Source organism: Stigmatopora nigra, chromosome 9 (genome assembly GCF_051989575.1).
Source record: "Stigmatopora nigra isolate UIUO_SnigA chromosome 9, RoL_Snig_1.1, whole genome shotgun sequence".
NCBI classification, from domain to species: Eukaryota; Metazoa; Chordata; class Actinopteri; order Syngnathiformes; family Syngnathidae; genus Stigmatopora; species Stigmatopora nigra.
In genome coordinates, this window is record NC_135516.1 from 12,591,348 (window position 1) to 12,612,254 (window position 20,907).

Sequence of the window (20,907 nt, forward strand, 5' to 3'; positions counted from 1 at the left end):
GTGGACTAACCGGGATTTGAACCCTGATCCCCAGAGCTGTGAGGCTGCAAAGTATACACACAAACTACCTTTACAATCTGTGTATATTAGAGATCTCACTGCTTCTCACATATGGTAAGTGAGCATTTGAACTAACATAAGAGTATACAGCACCTGGTATTCCCACACCGATCCCCATCCAAGGTTTCACCAGACCCAATCCTGCTTATCTTCCGAGATCAGACGTGATCGGGCGTCTTCAGGGAAGTATGGCCCAAGTCCAACTAGGAAACCAGATCCCATATTTTGAGTATCACCTGTAATTTTAGAAAAACAAAACATTGATTCGTTTAGTGCACATTTTTCATTGAGTTTGGTTCAAGACAGAATTACGTGGGTGCTAAATGGGAGTAAAGAGATAAAGACTCCACATTGTTTTCCATGATTGTATACGAGGTGCTAACCTATGTGTAATAAATTTAGGTTACGCCTGCAGCGCCTCACTGTGGTGGGGGTTCCTCCCTACAAGAAGATGCACTTGTATTAATAAAATCATGTGATCAAATCATTAAAAGTTGGAAAAATGTTACCAATTAAACGTGCCATAAAATAACTCTAGATACCAAAGATGGTCAAAAGATGCAATTCACCTAACTAAAAAATATTCAAAAATAGTATTCATGACTTACCCAAGGAAGTTTTTTTCCTGTAATTTTTGCAATAGAATTCTGTCTTGTCTTGAAACAAACATCAATAAATAAGACAATTCCAATTAAAGATTGTGTGCTTACTTTTTTTTCATTACATATGTGCCAAGACATAACATTAGAATTTTAGTCACAAGGTGCTAAATTTATAAGCGTGTACAAATACTACAAATAAGTATAACAAAGTATTTGTTATCAGAATTACATCATTAAGACTATCAGTGTAAAAAAAAAACAACCATTAGTAGATAAATGCCAAACAATTCGCCGATTTTTTTTTGGATGAGAACTTTTTAATAATGTATTAAAATAGTTTTTAAAAACCAGTATCCAAAATGTTTGTTCATTTACACTCCAAAAGAACACCAAAAAAGTGGTACTTACTGCACAAGTTGGTATATTCCAGTTATTAAAGCATCATTAAACTACTCATCAAATAATGCACCCCTGGCGTGCTAAAGATAACGGAATATTTCAAGTTAGGTCCCAAAAAAAAAAAGAGGTATTCACCCTACACTCTCACGCGTGCTTTGCTTATATTTCAAAAACAGTAACTCAAATTTAGAATTCTTTAAACAAAAAGTTCTTGCTAACAATGACATAGCAAAACCTGAGTCATTACAGTATTTCCTAACTGCATATTATTGCATATTTACTTTTTACAGTCAGGGCTTAAGAAATGAAAGCTTCTATTCGTACACTTTCAGGAAAAAAAAACATAAGATTTACATTTTTATATATATAAATCTTCATCTTCCCTTTAAAGATCCCCCAAAAAATCACCTCAAATAAACCCAAGTGTCTATCAAGTGTGCACGACATTTAAAGTCTGTCACTTCGGCGCAAAATACTTTCAGTCCGGTCGATTTGGTCCGTGTGCAAAGACGGTCTTGGCCAGGACTAGTTTGTCAGTAACGGAGAGGAAAAAAAGAATAATAGATGGAAAGCTTGAGGCACTCACACACAACGCGTTGGTTTCAGTAGTTGAGGAGTCGCTCTCTTTCGGTCCCAACCGAGCGCCTGTTAGCTGCCAAAACTTTGGCCTTGTTTGGTGAAGGACCTGCCGGAGAGACACAAAACCAGGAGAAAGTTAAAAAATACAAAATAAATGAAGGTTTTGTGTTGTTGCATACTGACCTATGTAACTTAGGAGCACGGGCAGAAAGATGAGGCCGTGGGCGGCACCCAACAGCACGATAGCCAAGTACATGCGGAAGTAGAAAACTTGGAAGATCTGGGACTTGGAAAGTGCCAGGATGAGGATGCCGCCAAATTTGGTCAGGGTGATCCCGCTAAACACCTGAGACAAAGAAATAATTGGTCAGTAGGTTTCAAAACAATCAAAATGTTTGACTTTTTAAACTCATCTTTATTTTTGTGTTTCCAATTTGTGTACAATGTTGTGTACTATGAAACTGTTTTTTTTAAATTTGTGAAATAAACCTATATTTGGACAATTGTAGTTATTGTTACAATATATACACATTTTGCTAAAATTTTACAAACCTGATCTTTATCTCCGGCATGCATTCCTGTGAAAAGTTTGTAATCGCAACAAGGATATTTCCAAATATATTATTTTTCAAAATAAATGTCACTTTTGTATCATTTTGCTGGGAAATGATTTCACTAGGGGGGCCCACAGCTACAAATGTTGTATTTTTTAGGCTATAGTTATGAAAAAAAACTTGATATCTTACATTATCATATGCCTACTTTGTGTTTTGTAGTACATTTTAGACTTTTGCGTGTGCCCTGTGTGTGTGTGAAAATATGTACTACATTGCATTTATACAATTTTTAATCGCCTAATAAGGGAAATTCAAAATAAAATAACAGCTAAGGAAATACATTTACTTTTTGGGGGATTTTGTAACTTGGACCTTTTTCGTAACTCAAAGTTTTGTAACTTGAAACATTCGTACCTAGAGGCCCTCGTAAGTAGAGGTATGATTGTAAAATTGGGTTAGCATTAGCATTCAACTTAAATTGTCACTCACTGAGCTTCCCATATGCGCCAACGCCTCCTCAGCTCGCTCCACTCGGCTCCTTTTCACGCTAACAGAAAACGCCCGAACCAAATGACTGCAGAACTCCACAGAGATCCCGCAAGCCTGCCAGAAAAAACGTCAAACACGCCGCCGCTAGCGCACAACAATCACGCGTACGGAAGCTTCCGCTCACCATGACCAGGTTGACGAGCGAGACGGCGTTGAGGCTAATGTCCCAAAGCCACATGACACCGAACATGTTGACCAGGATCATGGAAATGGTGGCGCACACCGTCACGGCCGACCACAGCTCGAATCCCAGCAGCACGGTGGTCACCACGAAGATGGCGGCTAGCGACACGCCTAGTTGGAAGGCCGTGTCGTGCGCGATGGACAGGTACTGCTCGTAGAACACATAGAAGACGCTGCGGAGAAAGGTCGGACTGCTGGTCAGAACCTGAACGCATCATCTGTTCCGATATATTACTTTTATGTCAAGGCACTACTCTATATGTGAGTTACCGTATTTACAGGAGTATAATGCGCAAAATTTTATACAATAAACTGAAACAGTTTGTGTACGCTTACAGTTTTTCTAAACTAACATTATCTAAAACAAAATAGGCCAACAGTTTCCTATTTAGCCTGTTGTTCTCCCTTTCACCTTGTTCTTAATCAATAATCCTTATAAATCATGATTTATGGGCCTGTGTGTGTGTATGTTAAGATTCTCTCGCTACATTTGTCCAAACCGTGCAACGTAGAAAGTTTAATTTTTTTATGGTGGCTAGAAACGGCTGTCTGATCCTATTTATTTATTTTAAACACCTATTTTTCAAAAGACAACTTTTAAATAGCTCAACAATTCAAATCTTTTGGTTCAAAACTAGCAGGGAGGCCCGGTTTTCCAATAAAAATAAACATTGCCCTCCCAAAAAATGCTCTAGGGCAACTTACATTTTTTTCCCTCCTGTTTTCGCATTCATTGGCTGGCACGAGTTACACTGGGAAAAAAATCTAACAAGTAGAACTCACCTATAGGCAAAAACCTTGTGGTCCAGCGTCTGGCTGATGTTCTGGGCCAAAACACGGGCCATTTTCAAGGAGTTGATGTAGTCCGCCGACTCTTTTAGGATGGTGTGAAAGGTCATGAAGTAAGTCGCTCCCACTCCAGTGTTGTTGGGATAAACATCCACGGCTGCCGCGTAGGCTGCATGCCCACTGCATATTAAAAAATGTAAAAAAAAACACAGTGAATCTGGCGATTGGACACTTCTACACACAAGACATCCACAGAACGTAGACTTACCCTTTCCCACACTTGACGTTAGGATTATCCGATAAGAACATGGGGAGAAAACGCATAAAGTCTTCGCCCACGGGTCTGTGCTTCCCGCTTTGTGACATAGGTCGACAATGTACACATGAAGGGTCCAACACTGGAAAACAACAGGCATTTTTTGGGGGGTTATGATATGATATTTTCCATTATAAACTTTGTGGGCGGTTGTGGATATTGAGGATAAATTTACCCGAAGCGTTACAGAAGGCTCCCGTGGCGTTGTAATAACGGCAGCATGTGGATTGCGGTTTGACCCAGTCGAAGTAGTCATCGATCCAGGAGGACGGCGTGAAAGCGATGGTGGAGCTGAAGTACGAAAAAGGGAAGGAAATGTCACATATTTAGCACGTGCTAACCGACGATCAAGTTTGAATATGCGAGAGACGTACTAGTTGGCGATGAGCGACGCAGAGTAGACTTGCTGCACCAAGGAATTATTGTTGCAGCCTACGCCGCCGCAAACGGCGTTCTGACCCTCGGGGGTGCTGTAGTTGAGGCCGTCCTCCACTACAAAGTAGACCGGAGCTCCCGTGTGGAGATACTGGCTTAGGTTTTTGAAGTACTCCAACACGTACGAGTCCTGTGGTGGACATAAACATAAAAAAATAATAATAATTGAAAATGACAACAACATCTAGGTGTATCTCGAAATTTGTCTTGTACCTCAAGGCAAATATTTGCACGGATTTTACTCGTATCTCAAATTGCTCGTATATTTGGGCACTCGTATGTCAAGGTATTACTGTAATAAGGTTTCCAGTGTATTATATTATTTGACATGACTTACATCAGGCAAATTTGCACAACATTTTACTCATATCTCAAATTGTTGGTTAATTGGGGCACTCGTATGTCAAGGTATCACTGTCATAAGGTTTCCAGTGTATTATATTTGACATGACTTACATCAGGCAAATTTGCACAAAATTTTACTCGTATCTCAAATGGCTCATTAATTGGGGCACTCTTATGTCAAGGTATTACTGTCATAAGGTTTCCAGTGTATTATGATATTATTGGAAATGACTTACATCAGGCATGGAGAGCTGCTGATCGAGTCCAATCTCGACTTTATTGATGACGGCGATGCTGAACGATAGCGCCCCCACAAACACAGCCACCTGAACATAGATGATGATTTGCCAATTCAGGACAATAATGACCAAATATGTAGAAAAGTAAATAAATATTAAATCAATTCTGAAAGGTATTTCTTTAAATGTTCATGTCTTAACTCATGAATCACTTACAACGATGGGTCGCACCCACTCTTTGAGTAGAAATGGTGCGTAGATCTTCTTGAAAAAGCGGAAAAGAAAGCTGTCCGTCTTTGCTTCCTGGCCTTCGGGCAACTTGGCGCAGCAGACGATATCCAAACGGTTGGCCTGTTTTGACAGCGCGGGTTGACAAATTGGACTCGAAAGACTTTGAGAAGGCATCGCTTAAGTTGAGACTTACTTGCTGTCGTTTCAGGTCCAAACCCAAAAGGCTGACAAAGCAGCTGATTTGCAATAGGAAATCAATCAAAACAGCCAAGCCGGCAAAGAGGGAGAAGGTCCTGACTGCGGGCATGTTGGACAGCGCTCCTGCACAAGAAAAACATTGCAATCGTTATTTTCTCACATATTGACTGACTTTGCGTTTAAAACAGTCATGGGCAAATTTTTGGGCAAACCAGGGGGGCCACATTGACTTTAAAAATGTGACAGATGGGCGGGGTCAGCACAAGATAGGATACATATAGAAAAGTGCATCCGTTAAAAGTACATATGAAACATAAACAGAAAAAAAGGACTAAAGTATTAACATACTCTTCACTCATCATTAAAGTAAAAAGTATAAAGTACAAAGTAAATGTCTATGTCCATGTCTGGTTTAAGACATACCATTAAAATGGCCTTAAAATGGCTGAATTTGACAATTTCTCCCGACACGACGCATTACCGTACCGAGGAAGAAGGCCACCGTCTCCGAGAAAGATGACAGGAACATGCTAGGTGCCACGTCGCCGAGGATGCGACCGATCTGCTGGTGAAGCTCCTCATGTGGCATTCGCTCGTCCCTCTGTCGGGCACGTGGACCGAGATTAAGCGGTGACCCAAGTGACGAGTCAGAGGGTGTACGCTTACCTGGTACGTTTGCACCATGATGAAAATGTTGTCCACGCCGACGGCAAGCACCAGGAAGGGGATGACCTCGATGACGATGAGGGTGAGGGGGACGCCAAAGTAGCTGAAGATGCCTAGCGAGGAGGCTACCGAGCTTAGCACGATCACGATGCCCGCTATGCCCAGAGAGATCTTGGAGTCCACCTGAAAGTGTGTTTCGTGTACAGTCATGAACTTTTCCATTTTTTTTACTTATTAATAAACTGAACAAAAAAGTTATTTTTAGTTGATGAAGAAAATGGGTTTCCTAAAAATGTTGACACATTTATTTCATCTGGGTTCAAATCCAGGTCAGTCCTCCAGAGTGGAGTTTGCATGTTCTCAGCTGGGATAGGCTCCAGCACCCCCCACGACCCTTGTGAGGAGAAGCAGTTCAGAAAATGAACGAGTGAGTGAATATTTCTTCAATTGGTAAAAATTCTCTCTTACGTTGATCATTTCCATTTGGATTTTATTGTAAAAAAAAAAAAACTTTAGCGGGCCCCAGAAAAGAACGCAGGCGGGCCAGATCTGGGCCCCTGGCCACCACTTTGACACCTAAAGCTAAAGTGGTGAATCGGTGCTATTGTTAGGAAAGTGAATTGGCCTTTGCCCGACTCTGAATTACCCCCCAAAAAAGCCAGCGTGTCCTATACAAGTTTTTTGCAGGTTAGCGTAACGTGAACTTGCGCTAGCTAACGGCTACTTACCAGCAATCTCCCACAACTGCCGATGTGTCCCAATGCGAGAGAGATGTAGACAAACATGATGGCGTAGCTGAGCACCACGGTGCCGATGTCGCTGTTGCTCTCACGGTTGATTTCGTCCTCGACGCTTCTCTCAGCGCTGAAAGCGATGGTCAGGTTGGGGTTTTGGTACTCTTTCATGAAGCGGATGAATCTAAAAAAAACACAGAAATTGAGTTACTTTGTTTTTATGGTTCCAGAAAATCAGGTATGAGGAAAACTAAAGAATTAAAGTCTTACTCTTTTTCCCAAGCGAGAGCTTTACCCAGCTTGGCAGAATCGTTAAGATAGTTGTTAATGGGGAAGGTGATGACAAGAGCAGTGGCGTTGTTGTAGTTTGTGGCTGTTGTGTGAGGAAACAAAAATAGTGAATTTGAAATCAAAGCAAAAGTGAACTTCATTTTATAGGAGCTACTAAACCTGTGACAATTTTGATGTATTCTTAATTTTAAGCATATTTTAAGAAGCGCAACTTTCAACAACTATACAATTAATTAATTTAATGCATTTATTATCCTTATATACAAGTATAACAAGATTTAAAGCTTTCACCACAAATAACAACAAATAGACAAATAATTACCCAATAAAAAAATAGTAAAAAAAATTCAAAAAATAAGTAATGAATCTAAATAAATAAGTACTCAACACAACAAAAAAATAAATACTATATCAATGATAAATAAGTCAAATACGTCATAAAGTTTATTATTACTTATTTATTGATTATCTTAAATCTTAAAATAGATTAGATTTTTTTTTTTATTTTACTTTTGATCCTATTTAATGCATGTGGCTAAAAGGGGCTACTTTGATGCTAAATTTTAAATAGATTTACTAACTTAATTTAACATTTTGTCAATCCTAATTCTTATCTATGATTCTAGAAAAAGCTTTTCTGTCCTGTTTGACTTACAGTCGTAGCCCCCCAGGGCCAGCCAAGGGAAGACGGGTCCCCCGAAAGTGCCGAGACACGGGTCGTGCAAGTCGGTCATGTCGTTGAGGGAGGCTGGTGCGCTGTAATTACAGAAAAGAAAAAGTAAAAAAACAAAAACAAAACAAAAAATCAGTCATCAATATTTCCAATGCACGGAATTTCAAGGCTTAAGAAAGAGGAGGAGGAACTAAACCTGACACAGGAGAGAAAGTGGCTGTGAAAGTCGGCAAAGGTCCAAAACTCATCGCTTTTTTGGTGATCCAGGACCTCGTGGCTATTTTGAAAGTAGTTGAGGACGCTCAAGATGGTGCAGTTGTGATTGTACGGGGCCAGTGGAGCCAGGCAAATGTCCTCCAGCGTAACATTTTGCCCATTGTATGAGGCCGTCAGTGCTTCAATGGCCAGCTGCAAGTCCAGCACCTGGATGTTTTAAAGTTATATAAAAAAAAATAAAAATAAAAAATATCTTCATTAATATGGTAAGCAGAATTTGAAGCGTAATCAAAGCACAAAATCTGATCCGTAAAATCCTCAAAAGCCATCCACTTTCTAGTACATTTTAGACTTTTACGTGTGCGTGAAAATATGTATCACCTTGTATTTGTAGTTTTTAATCGCTTAATAAGGGGAATTCAAAATAAAATAACAGATAACGAAATGCATTTGCTTGTTGGGGGAATTTCATAACTTGAATTTTTTTTGTATCTCGAGTCACTCATTTGCATATAAAAATTTCATAACCTGAAACTTTCGTACCTAGAGGCATTTGTAAGTAGAGGTACGAGTGTAGTCTGAAAATGACGGTAAATGGAGACATAGTATTAACTCCTAGAACAGTTGCTGGCTCTGAAGTGGCAAATAAAATTTCCTTCTGATCAATCGTACCTGATGTAGGATGCCCTTATCCAAGATGGCTCCAAAGGGGACATCAGATCCTCCATAGTAGGGTTGGAAAATAAAGGTCTCGTTGAGTGGCGTTGTAACGATGAGCTGAGCCGTCCTATAGAAAGGCCCAAAATGGCTGTCGAAGTAGTCCTTCTCTTGCCGCGCCTGGCTACCCGGCGACGACCACAGCTCCACGGGGTCGGTGGTAATGCGCATGTAGACCAGACCGGCCGAGGACGCCGCCACGAGCAGCACGCTGGCCAAAATCACCAGGGCCGGGTAGCGCACGCAAAAGGACCCCCAGGAGCTGAAGGCTACCCGTAGTGAGTTCTCAAAACGTTCGCCGAGCGTCTCGCAGCAGCTGGCGGCATTGCCTGCCGACAAAAAATGGCGGCTTGTTTCACTTGTGTGCTCGAAGGACGCATTTATACGACCAGGCGAGTGAAATGCGGTTACCTGTTTCGGAATTGTCGCTGTTGAGAGATAAGGGATTATTACTATCCAATATGGGCTCGTACTCCGACGGGATGGTCCTTTTCCTGAACAAAAAAAAACCACAAAAGTAGAGTATTTGTTTTTAAGCCTTCTTCAACTAAACTTTCAAATCATTTGTTTTGAATCGTTTTTTTTAACTGCAGTTCTTGAATATTAAAATGACCGTATCGGCCGCATTATTTTGCGTTATGGTGTTTAGTGCATGACAGATCAAATTTGTGCACATATAAGCCATACCCTGGAATCATTTTTTTAGTTACAAATACAGCTTATATGCGAAAAAATACAGTTTGTTGATTAACATGAATATGAATATACAGTAATCCCTCGAATATCGCGGCTTCACTACATCTTCACAAGCGGAAACCACTCCCGTCCTCCACTTGCCACTAAGACTCAGCACTGAAGTTAAAATTTTCATATAAATATATATATTATTATTATTTATTTATTTTTAAATAGGGGTGAGCCTACTTCGCGGTTTTCGTTTATCGCGGCCATGTCTGGTCTACATTATTCACGATAATCGAGGGATTACTGTATTAATTAATCATAATATATAATAAATAATATATAGAAATATTTATATCTAATAATATGTATTTGAAAAATATTTATAAATTTATATATTTATTACCTATTTATTTATGTCTAAAATGTATTTTACTGCTGTGTCTGTATTCTCACCCTCTTGCTACTGTGACAATGAAATTTCCCAAATACAGGATGAATAAAGTTATCTGATATAATCTAATAGGCCAATTAACTAAATCAAACTGAAAGTCCATTTTACCTGTAACACCAGGCCGCCACAACAGTGCCGATAAAGACGAAGAGAAAGGCAATGTAAGAGATCCACATGATGACGGTCATGGCATCAATTCCAATAATGGTCCACGGTGGCGAGACGGGTGGGGGTTCCGGTTTAGGCCCGCAGACTTTGGGGCAATCCTGGCAGGAGCAAGGACCCGAACCGTCATCCAGGCCTTCGGAGCAGGCGTGCGTTTGGTTGTTCATCGGCGTGTAGCCGGACACCGGGATATCTGGGGGTGCCGTGACATTTCGGGGGAAAAATTATCAATGACAAACGTGGCGGGAACGGAATGTGACTTTGGACGACTTACCAGAAAAGAGAGGTATGATGGGAAACGGAGTCTGTCCGTTGTTGATGTCAAACAAGTACTGGATCCAGTTGGTGGCGTTGCAGTCTTTGGCGTCTTTGCCGCACAGCAGCGACAAGGCCTCCACGTTGCTGGATGGCGCTTGGACATCCCGGCAGGCATTGTACATGGCTGTGCGGTCATCCAATATGAACAGAGTTTGTCAAATATTCATCCGTATTCAAAAGCACCAAAATTATGACTCATTTCATTCACGAGCTGCCAAAAGATGACCAAAGCGAGGAAAGGTTGGCATATAAGCCGCAAAACAGAAAATAACCAACAGGTTGTAAATGTAAATTTCCAGAAATCTACTGGTGAAAAAGAGTATAGCAAATATCTAAGTTTAGCACGCATTTAAGCCGTATCCATGATTAAGTCATCACTTTTTTTAGTAAAAAAAATGGCATATATGCAAGAAAATACGATATTTGGAATTTAAAAGACAACCAAACTGGGTTATCGCTAAAATTTATGCAGTTTTTTGGAAGATATTTCATCATGAATATTCAAATTGAAAGTCTTACAAAAAAAGAAGCTAGAGAGTAAAATATATTTTTGAAATAAAATACATGTTTGGCACAGGCTGTTTCAAATAAGCGTGCTCACAAACTCACCATTGGCAAAGGTTTGTCCGATGTAGTACTGAACTTCCACCACACTGGCGCTGTCGAACTGGGTGGAATTTTCAAACTTGGTGACGTTCATGAATTGACTCTGATGTGGGCTGCATGTCAACTCGCAGAAAAAGTTCATCAAGTTGGCGAAACACGACGGACAACTGCCGAGAAGCAAAAGGCCATGTCAAGCGGGACCAAAAAAAAAATACTAAGTTTGTCCGAATAAAAATTTCAAACCGGGAAAGGAACTGAAGCGGCAGCTGGAGACTCGCTCGGAGGGTCTGCAACTGCTTCACGTCGCAGCATACGTTCCGGCTTCCGTAATCATAACCGGGACAGAGTTCCTGTATTAAAAAAAATGGAGAAAAAAATTAAATTCAATGCTTTTACTGTCATTACACAAGTACAATGAGATTTTAAGGTTTTGCACATACCGCGAGCAGTTCATAACCAGCCGGGTCCAGGGAAATGGCGGCGCCAGTGTAGTTACAGTTGTAGTTCTTTGTGGGGACCAGCGGCGACTGGGCGCACTCGCCGTACCACACGCAGTGGTGGGCGTCGGCCTGTAAATTCCAGGCAAAATATATATATATTTTTTTAGACTATCATTTTTCATCTGTATTATTTTGTTGCATTAAAAACCGCCATTACCAATACGGTGATCTCGTGTGGTCTTTGCGTGAATTTACTACTTTTTCACTTCTGCAAACATGTTCCCTTTCCGCCACTATTTCCATCTAAAGGTCACGCAATATCACGGCGACCTATCACTGATTTAGTCACATCATATCCACTGAGTCAACAGCTGTTATCCATGACAACAGCAAACAAATATGGCCAATTTGTGTCAAAAAATTGAATTTGAGTCTTACATATCACATGTCTAATATTTTCATAAATATGTGCTGTCCCTTATTAAATAAATCCAACTCAAAGAGGGGGGGGCGTCTTATATTCGGGCCAATACGGTATATATGAAATTGTAAACAAAATAGTTCAGAGATGACTTTTAAAACCGCGAGGAAGTGGTTCACATTTCAAAAGGACAGTGGTGAAAAGTTTACGAACCCAAAAATTGGGAATCTAACTATGGTATCTATCCGCCATGGCAGTGCTCACATCCTCTCTGATGGGAGGAGGAAGTAAATTCACTTACGCTACAAAGTTTTTGTGTTACTTCCAATAAGAAGAACCATCAGACTCTTACACTGTGGCTTGCAAAGGGTAAAAGGATTTTGAAGGAAAAGCCACCAAGACAGAGGGTCATAAAACCAATGCCTGAAAATCGACGGGTGGAAAATGCAAAAATGCATATTGACGTTAAGTCGTCTAGAGTCTGGATCAATGTCCCCCAGCCAATTTTTTTTGTTAAGTGAACTGTGATTTTTTTTGTCTGGCTATGATAACATACATAACCTATTTTTACAGGGGTGTCGAAATTTGGTTGGCGGGCCACATCCAGTTTAATTTTTGACCATAAAAAGGTAACTTAATGGCAATCAAAGACAGTTTAAATGAATTGGACCTGTTTGGTTGACAATGGCAGGCAGTGAATCAATTTTCTGCTGATTTTGAGCCATTTTGCACAAAATTCTAGTTTTACAGCCTCCATATAGGACAAAAATTAAAGCCAGCCATTAATGTAGTATGAATTAGTTAGGCAGATCAGACCCCCTAGCGCCCCTTTTCCATCCCGCGAGCCGTATGTTTGACACCACAGCTTTTGACAGATCGAACCCATATCTGATTTGAATCAGATTCCTCTTTAAATCCAATTTCGAGGATGGACTGTTCACACTATTTTAGCAAGTGTGTCTATTTAAACATGGACGACTAAACTATTAAACTAAAGCAATGCCCGACTGCCAAGGGTTCATTTCAAGACTTTCTTTTTACTTCACATCACTAGATTTCAGTATCAGGTTCAAGTTTTGCAATGTGGACATTGTGGGTGATACGGATTTAGAATGACCCTCGGCTCACAACAGAACATTTTGTTCATTCTCAAACAAGTGCGTTGTTAGTGAAACTGCATTTGAGGCTTGTTTTAAATGGCCAGTCGTGATTTATAAGCACGAATCCAAACATTTCATTTTATCGAAACAATTGTGTCACGCGCTGTTCCATTTCATTTCGATTTAAATACATTTACGCACTTTGACGAGTTCAAAATTACAATCAAAAACCCCAAACGAAACTATCAATTTAGGAAATCGATCGACAGGAATGCTGAAGAAAGCTAAATTTCAAACTAATCAAAAAACGCCGTTCAGCGTTAAAGCACAAAGCCAAATTATAGACGATCAATATCGACGATTAAAAAACTGCTAGCATAGGCTAACAATAGCATTAATTCCATCCCGGCGGTGTCGGGCGTCACTGGAAGTATCTCACGCGTCGAAATGTTTGCTTGGGGGGGAGCTGAGTCATGTTTTCAAGTCACGTGAAAAGCATATTAAAATTACGACTCACCCATCGAAAGTGCGCCTCGACAAGGAATAAAAGTAGGAGAACACAGAAACCGCCTCTATCTGGTAGGAAACCCATCTTGGATGTCATTCGAAAGACGGCACCTAAAACATAACGCCGAAGAACTTTGGCATATTTTGTGATGGGGTAGCAATGTCTTCTTCGTCATGTTTGTTTGTTTGTTCGAGGGCGGAGGCAAAGCAAAGAGGCGGTGCTGCCACCTACAGGCAGCAATGAAAACTGCAGCATATTTAAATCAAAACAATACTGTAACTGAAGTACTGTGAGGGTTGTAAATATCATGTAAGGAAAAGAAAATCACTAAAATAAGAAAATATATTTTTTCTGTTGCAACAAAAGCGGACATATACTATAAATAAATATGTAAAACGAATACAAAATTGAATGCAAGTATATATGCACGCTAAAATAATCAGAATAGTAATGAATAGATTTAAAAAAATAAGATTATTATTACATCAAATATAAGATTAAAGTAATTGCACTGCCTGGCAATATTTGTTCCTAGAGATAAAGTGTCCAATTTGATTGAAATGTATCTTTTAAAAATGATTATAGAGTACTTGGTCCTTGATTTCTTTAATGTATTTTAAGTCAACTCATTGCATTATTACTTACTGTTGAATAGGGTGACGTCACTTAATCATGTGATGGATTTCAGCCAATCAACAAACACTGAGTAAGACCTGGATCTTATCTACAGTGATAACTTGAGTGAATCATGTTTTTTTTTTGTTAAAATAAATAAGATTTAGGGAAGGGAGGAAAAATAACAATTTCCATAGGAAAAAAAGCCATTTATTCATACACTGATATATCATTTTAAATGATCACAATTGAGGTGAATATTTCCATAGGATGCAACACGTATATTACAGCAGTCTATATTCATATGGAGTATACATATATATAAATATATATTGATCTCAGCATCTTGGATACAACTGCAATACCTGTACAAGTACCTGCATCAAATCTACCAAAAAAGGCTGAAACAGGTTGCTACATTTAGTGCATTCCTTTATTGAGGGATTCCGGGTTCAAATCCCGACACGTCAAGCCTGGAAAAAAATGTTAGCTTGTATAAAATGGTTATATTTGTGCAACCAGGGACAAAACTATGTTCAAACACACTACCACAAACGGGGCCTGAACTTACCTGACATTTTTCCACCACAAAAGGGGAAACGGGAGGGAATGTTTTTGAAAGTTTTTTGTCTCACTTGGTCTTATCAAATCATTGTTTTTTTTTTTAATGGTTTTATAAAAAAAAACTGAAAGAAATACAAACGCTGGTTGGTAAAATGACCCTACCATGCTATTTTGCATATTAAGAAACTTGTGGAATGGATATGGATCTCCCCAAAAAATTAGCATGTTAGCTAACATTAGCGCATGAAGGGATACGTTTGCAGCAATCTCAGTTTGGCCCTATTTTTCTTTTTTAAACATTTTTAAGTGTCCCTCTTTGGACAATTCAACCTTGTATAAATCCACATTCATGGAACAGCGCCACCTAGCGTCCATCCAGCATTTCAATCCCAAAAATCCATCTGTAGCCCGTCCTTGGCAAAATAACTTTTGTCTCATTTGCGTTTCCCTTTTTTGCAGCACTCCTGGTTGTCGTCGGGCGGAATTTCCCCTTAGCAACACGACCCGGGCGGCCTTTAAGAAGTCACGTATGGACGGTACCGCTCCAAATGACACCGGAAAAAAAGTCTCAGCTTCGAACTTCGGGAAGCGTCAGTCCGGACCTAAATATTCGGCGTTCTCGGCGGTGGGCGAGCGTCCGCTTAAGCGAGCTTTAAAGGTGGGCGTGAAACTGTGCTGGTAGTCGGGGTTGTCCAAGCTGTTCTGCGCCTTGTACTTGTGGACAACGGCATGGGACGGGAACTCGTTGAGGTACTCGGGTCCATTGGGTCCATTGTTGAAGCAGTTCAGGTATTCCGACTCGGCTTCGTCCGAGGAGATGGTGGGGAGGAGGCCGCGTGGGGGGCCGGGGTGCTGGTACACGGGGTTCAGAATGTCCGAGGATGGCGTCTGGTTCATGTAGTCTGTCGGGAGGGGATAAAAAAAATGTTGTTTTGTGCTGATTTTGAGAACCGGTCGATCCAACGACTTTGAAAAGTAGGGGTGTCCGAGTGCTGAACCGATACCCAGGAAATGTATTAAGTAGGGCATGGTGTCAAAGTGGTGGCCCGGGGGCCAAATCTGGCCCGCCGCATCATTTTGTGCGGCCTGAGAAAATAAATGATGTGTTGACTTTCTGTTTTAGGATTAAATTCAAATGAAAAGTATAGATGTATGTTAAATTTCCTGATTTTCCTCCTTTTAAATCAATAATTGTCGTTTTTTTAATCCATTTTTTAGTGTTTTTAGTTCAAAAATCATTTTGTAAAATCTAAAAATATATTAAAAAGCTAAAATAAACATTGTTTTAGAAAGGCGAGCGAGTGGTTATTATATTTGTCATGTATAATTTTGTCACTGTTTAAATGACACAATATTTTTCTTTATGTGAAAAAAAGAATTGTTTTTATTTTAACACGTGCAACCTTTTAGGCTACTTGTAGTCAGTCAGTCCTCTTATCAGCAATCAAGTGAGGAACTCAATCTTGATTCTATTGTCTGAATTTAGACCTAATCAATCAACTAGTTTCATAAGGATCAATCAGTTAATTGTTTGCCAAAATTGATCATTTTTATGTGTGTTGTTTTTTTTTTTGCCACGTCGGTACTTCTACATATTGATCGCCAATTTTCATGTTGCTGACCCTTGAAATGTAAAATTCCACCCAAATCTTGCTGGGATAGGCTCCAGCACCCCCCACGACCAAAGCGAGAATAAATCAGTACAGAGAAAATGAATGGATGAACGTCAACATGAAAAAGGTCACGTGAAGGAAGTCTCGGGGTCAAATTGAAACCTTCAGTTACATTTTTGACCGCAAGAGGCCACTGTTTATCACCATGTTAAATCAGAGATAAACGAAATGAGTTTAGAAATGTTATTTGTCGCTTCTGGAAAGATGGATGCTTACCTGGAGCCGGTTGAAAAGCGTCATCTAATAGTTTATCAGTGGGATCTGGAATATAGCGAAGAATTATGCTGCCATCTCTGCTGGGAATTCCATTCTGCGACCATAAACAAAAAAATGGGTTTTTAGAAAAGGACATGCATGAAAAGCCTTTTTTTTCTCACAAATTTTCACCATTTCTTACCAGTAACCCGTTTCTGCCATTGCACGTCGTCCCAGTGCTGCTGATTAGGCTCTGTGAGTAGAAGACAAAAGTTTAAGACATATATAATAATACAATTTTGTGGGCCGCACAAAAAGACGTGAAGGGCCCCTCATCTAGCCCTCGGGCCGCCACTTTGCCACCCGTGCCGACACGACCGTAACGGGTAGCGTGAGAAACATCCGATTCTGTCATGGTCGTTGCGGAGAAAGCAATTATTTTTAACAAGTAGCACAAATTAAAACACGCCAACGTAACAAGCGCCTGGGAAGCATTTTGTGAGCCACTGTGAATAAATCTAAACCCCGCCCCCAACCCCAAATGACAAAAACAGAGCATCTGCAAAGTCAATCCCACTTGATGTTCTCAGGTAGAGCATCCAAATTGACACGTGGCCAATGCTGAACTTGTGGGAAAGCGGATAAAACTGTCCTAAAACAGGGGTAGGGAACCTATGGCTCAGGAGCCATATGTGGCTATTTTGATGGGTGTATATGGCTCTCTGCCTTTTAAAATCATATTTTTTCTTCATTAGACTGTTCTGAAATCATCCTCTCATTGATACTCATTGATTAGCAACAGTGAAATAATATTTTCAAAATAATTCAGACTTTTTTTTTACTTTCTAAGTGGTCAAATGAATAATAAATGCTCAAATTTTCATGTATATTTTTACTTTTACATTCTGAGCATGTCTCTCAAGGAATAATGTTTGGAAAATATGAATTTACATGTAAAGTGCAGTTCTACTTACAAAAAAACTGATTTTGTAAGTTGACGAACCGGGTTTGGGAGACGAGGCGTTCAAGAACTTACGGAAGAATGAAGCAGCGGCGTCTGCGACGTGCTCGGGCTGGTGAAAAAGCCGTGCTGCGGCACCAGGTACTCGTCGGCGTCCACGGCGTCCTCCATGTCCTCGCCGCTCACCAGGGTGCGGTAGAACTTGTCGGCAGGGTTCTGCAGGCGCAGGCTCTCGTCCCCCTAGGGGAATATTTCAGTAGTGCCTTTACGCTCATGTCAAATAGTGGCAGGATTTAGTCATGAGTAAAAGCAAGGCATACCTGGATGACCAGATAGCGGGGAGGATCCCGCGCCATTTTGGTGAACTCGGCTATCAGTTCGCGGAAACGCGGTCGACTGTCGGCGTCGATCATCCAGCCTGAAAAATTAGATGGGAAAACAGGCCGGCATTTTGGTAACATTAGGGGGAAATTCATAGTAGGACAACTGGGATATTTTATTTTATTTTATTTTATTTATTGTCAGCAGATTTGAAGAATGTTTTTTTGTGTGGATACACAGTGTTATTTTAAATAAATGCCAAATGGTTTCAGTTACTAGGAACAAAATGTGTTTAGTTCATCAAGCGTTGTTTTGATTGTTAAAAAGTTCTCTGTTTTTGCTGTTAAATAATCATTCATGTTTAGTGTTTTTAAATGAATACAAAATATTTCGTTTACCTACTCTACAAAATATTAATCATGTTTTTTTAATATAAATATTTATTTATTTATTTTTCAAAAATATAACATTTTTAATAACAGAAAAGCTATTTTTTCTGACTTTTTTGTCAATTTTACTTTAAAAATAGAAAATTTAGAAAAAAACTTAAGTTAAACACGTACTCCTTTAATTTTCATGATCAATTAATATCTCTTTTAAAATTAAAAGATAAAAAATACTTAGTGTACTATCCTTTTATGATTAAATATTGTAAATAAACATTTATTTACTGTTAAGAGACTGAAAAAGGACTAATTTAAATGTCAAAAAATGATCAATTAAAAAGCTTTAGTTCATTAGCCAATTAATTTAGATTTGATCAGACTGAATAAATCCAAAACTCGGACTGGGGACAAAATATAAGTCAGAAATTTTTAATACGTACATTTCACCATGATCATGTAGACGTCGATGGTGCAGATTGGAGGCTGTGGCAGGCGCTCGCCCTTCTCTAGCACCCCCGCGATCTCGCTGGCCGGTATGCCGTCGTATGGCTTGGTCCCGAACGTCATTAGCTCCCAAACGGTCACACCTGGGGGGACAGACAGATAAAAAAAAAAGTCATTTGGGTTCCTGTGTGCCACGTGGCCGTAGAAAAAAACAACAAAAAAATCATGTTTAAAAATGGTCTTTGGTGTCCAAGTGTTGACAAATGGGAGGTGGGAATTTAGTGGGTTGTATCCGGGGGAAAAAGCCTAATGGCTTGGACAGAAAGGTATGGGGGAACATTTATTTGAAAGTGTACCAGAATGGGAAAAAAATGTGTTGTGTTATGTTTCCATGAGTCTGCAGTTTTAGACACGAGTGTTTTTGTGGTTTGACGCCATTTTGAAAATGTTTGGAGAACAAAATGTGCCAGAGTTTACTTTTAAAATGATAATCTTCAGCTTGTTAGGGGGGGAAGAAAAACATGTGATAAGTTTGTTTTGTTTGTAAGTGATTTTTGTTTTGGTGAAAGATTTAAATAGTTATTTAAAAATTGTCAAAGAAAATGGCAGGTATGGAGTTTTGTGGAATTATAGTGCCAAAAATACTATTAGGATGTGACAAAAATAGTGATTTTTAACCAAGCAAAAAAACAACAACAAAAACACTCCAAAAAAACAACAACATCATCAAAAACTTCTTTTTAAATCTACCTTTTCTTTCACAAAGCCCAATTTGGAAATCACATTTTGTACTTTTGTTTGTTTTATAAGTTAAAAAAGCTCAATTTGGAAATAACATTGTGCTCTTTTTTGTTTGTTTTACAACTTAAAAATGCCCAATTTGGAAATAACATTTAAAATGTTTATTTCACTAGTTAATTTATTTTAGTCTCCTCCCCATTTGTATGTCAAAATGTGCGCAAAATGTTCTCCCATCTTATTCTGCAACCATTTTTAAACACTAACAACATCCAAAAACGTTAACCAGCATCAGCCAGTGTCCTCATATGCAAAACCCGTGTTCAACCATCAGAATTAAATCAATCCGATCTACCGTTTCTGACTCACCATAACTCCACACATCACTCTGGTGTGTATACGTCCGATTCAGGATGGACTCGAGAGCCATCCACTTAATAGGCACCTAAAAAAAGTAGCGTAGCACAAAATGGCAGCATTGAAACACCAAAAACCTCAAATAAGTGGCATCATTCCTCTGGATGGGATGCTAGCATTATACTACTACCACCACTGACCTTTCCTCCATCTGCGTGATATTCTTTCTCATCAGCGTTGAGCAACTTGGCCAAGCCAAAGTCAGTAATTTTGACGTGTTGGGGGGTCTTGACCAGGACGTTCCTGGCCGCCAAATCTCGGTGGACCAAGTGGCGTTCCTCTAAGTAGTTCATACCCTGATTGAGTAGGAGCAGGTGTTCAAAAAACAGTAGTATTCCTTGACTTTTATCGCTTTTGACCAAGTTAATTGGCTTAAAAATATACAAAATAAATGGGTGATCAATACCTTTGCGATCTGGACGCACCAGTTGAGCAGATACTGTGAGCCGATGTTGTCTTTGTTTTCCTTGACGTAATCCAATAGGCATCCAAAGGGCATCAACTGGGTGACCAACTGCACGGTGGACGTCAAGCAGATGCCCAGAAGGCGGCAAACGTGCGGGTGTTCCACGCTGGCCATTACATACGCTTCCTGGAAGGGGTGGGACATTTTTGGGGGGTTAATGGCAAATCCACTTTTGGGAAAATTGATGTTTTGATTGCGCCTTATAGTGCGGGAAATACGGTTTTCAATTTTACGATTGTTAAATAGCCGTAAATGCATTCCTTGATTTGAAAGGATATCCTTTGGGAAGGTTTGAAATGAGAACAACTGGTGTAGTTTGAACAGGTTGCATTCATTTTCCAGAAATCCTTCAATCACACCAAAAACCCACGCAACCCCCCCAAGGTATCTTTTTCATGGATTTCCTCCAGTAAGGAAGCGTTCTCCTTTTGCAATGAAAACAAGCATTTCGTGGTGATTTATTATTATTATTTTTTTCAAAATGAGAGTAGACTTACATCTAAAATGTCTTTGTTGGCTTTGGGCGAAGTGGCTTCTCTCAAAACCTTGATGGCCACTGGGATCTTGACATCTTCTCCCTCTGGCACCCAAAGACCCTGCGTGGGTAAACAGTCCAAGGCAGGTTTTACGTTACCCTTTACATCTGGATTCATAG

At 39.8% G+C, this 20,907-nt stretch overlaps 2 protein-coding genes across 2 annotated transcripts in view; both read right to left on the reverse strand.

Moving 5' to 3' along the window:
- Positions 1-285: 285 nt before the first annotated feature.
- Positions 286-13,637, reverse strand: npc1 (Niemann-Pick disease, type C1). Its single transcript, XM_077724823.1, has 25 exons — positions 13,482-13,637; positions 11,444-11,572; positions 11,247-11,353; positions 11,007-11,170; positions 10,354-10,521; positions 10,023-10,272; positions 9,191-9,273; positions 8,735-9,108; positions 8,043-8,269; positions 7,829-7,929; positions 7,153-7,255; positions 6,877-7,066; positions 6,149-6,331; positions 5,969-6,083; positions 5,478-5,605; positions 5,270-5,404; positions 5,051-5,140; positions 4,409-4,599; positions 4,210-4,325; positions 3,987-4,116; positions 3,713-3,898; positions 2,871-3,102; positions 2,687-2,800; positions 1,824-1,986; positions 286-1,746 (listed from the first exon to the last, which is right to left on the reverse strand). Exons 1-25 carry the CDS (start codon positions 13,566-13,568, stop codon positions 1,664-1,666), a joined length of 3,849 nt encoding a protein of 1,282 aa, XP_077580949.1. The 5' UTR covers positions 13,569-13,637; the 3' UTR covers positions 286-1,663.
- Positions 13,638-14,281: 644 nt separating this feature from the next.
- Positions 14,282-20,907, reverse strand: part of egfra (epidermal growth factor receptor a (erythroblastic leukemia viral (v-erb-b) oncogene homolog, avian)) — a 30,370-nt gene continuing 23,744 nt past the window's right edge. The window contains exons 19-28 of the mRNA XM_077724825.1: positions 20,750-20,848; positions 20,193-20,378; positions 19,927-20,082; positions 19,739-19,814; positions 18,628-18,774; positions 17,801-17,898; positions 17,556-17,720; positions 16,722-16,772; positions 16,541-16,634; positions 14,282-15,553 (exon numbers count right to left, since the gene is read on the reverse strand). Coding sequence (XP_077580951.1) covers positions 15,243-15,553; positions 16,541-16,634; positions 16,722-16,772; positions 17,556-17,720; positions 17,801-17,898; positions 18,628-18,774; positions 19,739-19,814; positions 19,927-20,082; positions 20,193-20,378; positions 20,750-20,848 — 1,383 coding nt within the window. The 3' untranslated portion in view covers positions 14,282-15,242. The remainder of the gene's footprint in view (positions 15,554-16,540; positions 16,635-16,721; positions 16,773-17,555; positions 17,721-17,800; positions 17,899-18,627; positions 18,775-19,738; positions 19,815-19,926; positions 20,083-20,192; positions 20,379-20,749; positions 20,849-20,907) is intronic.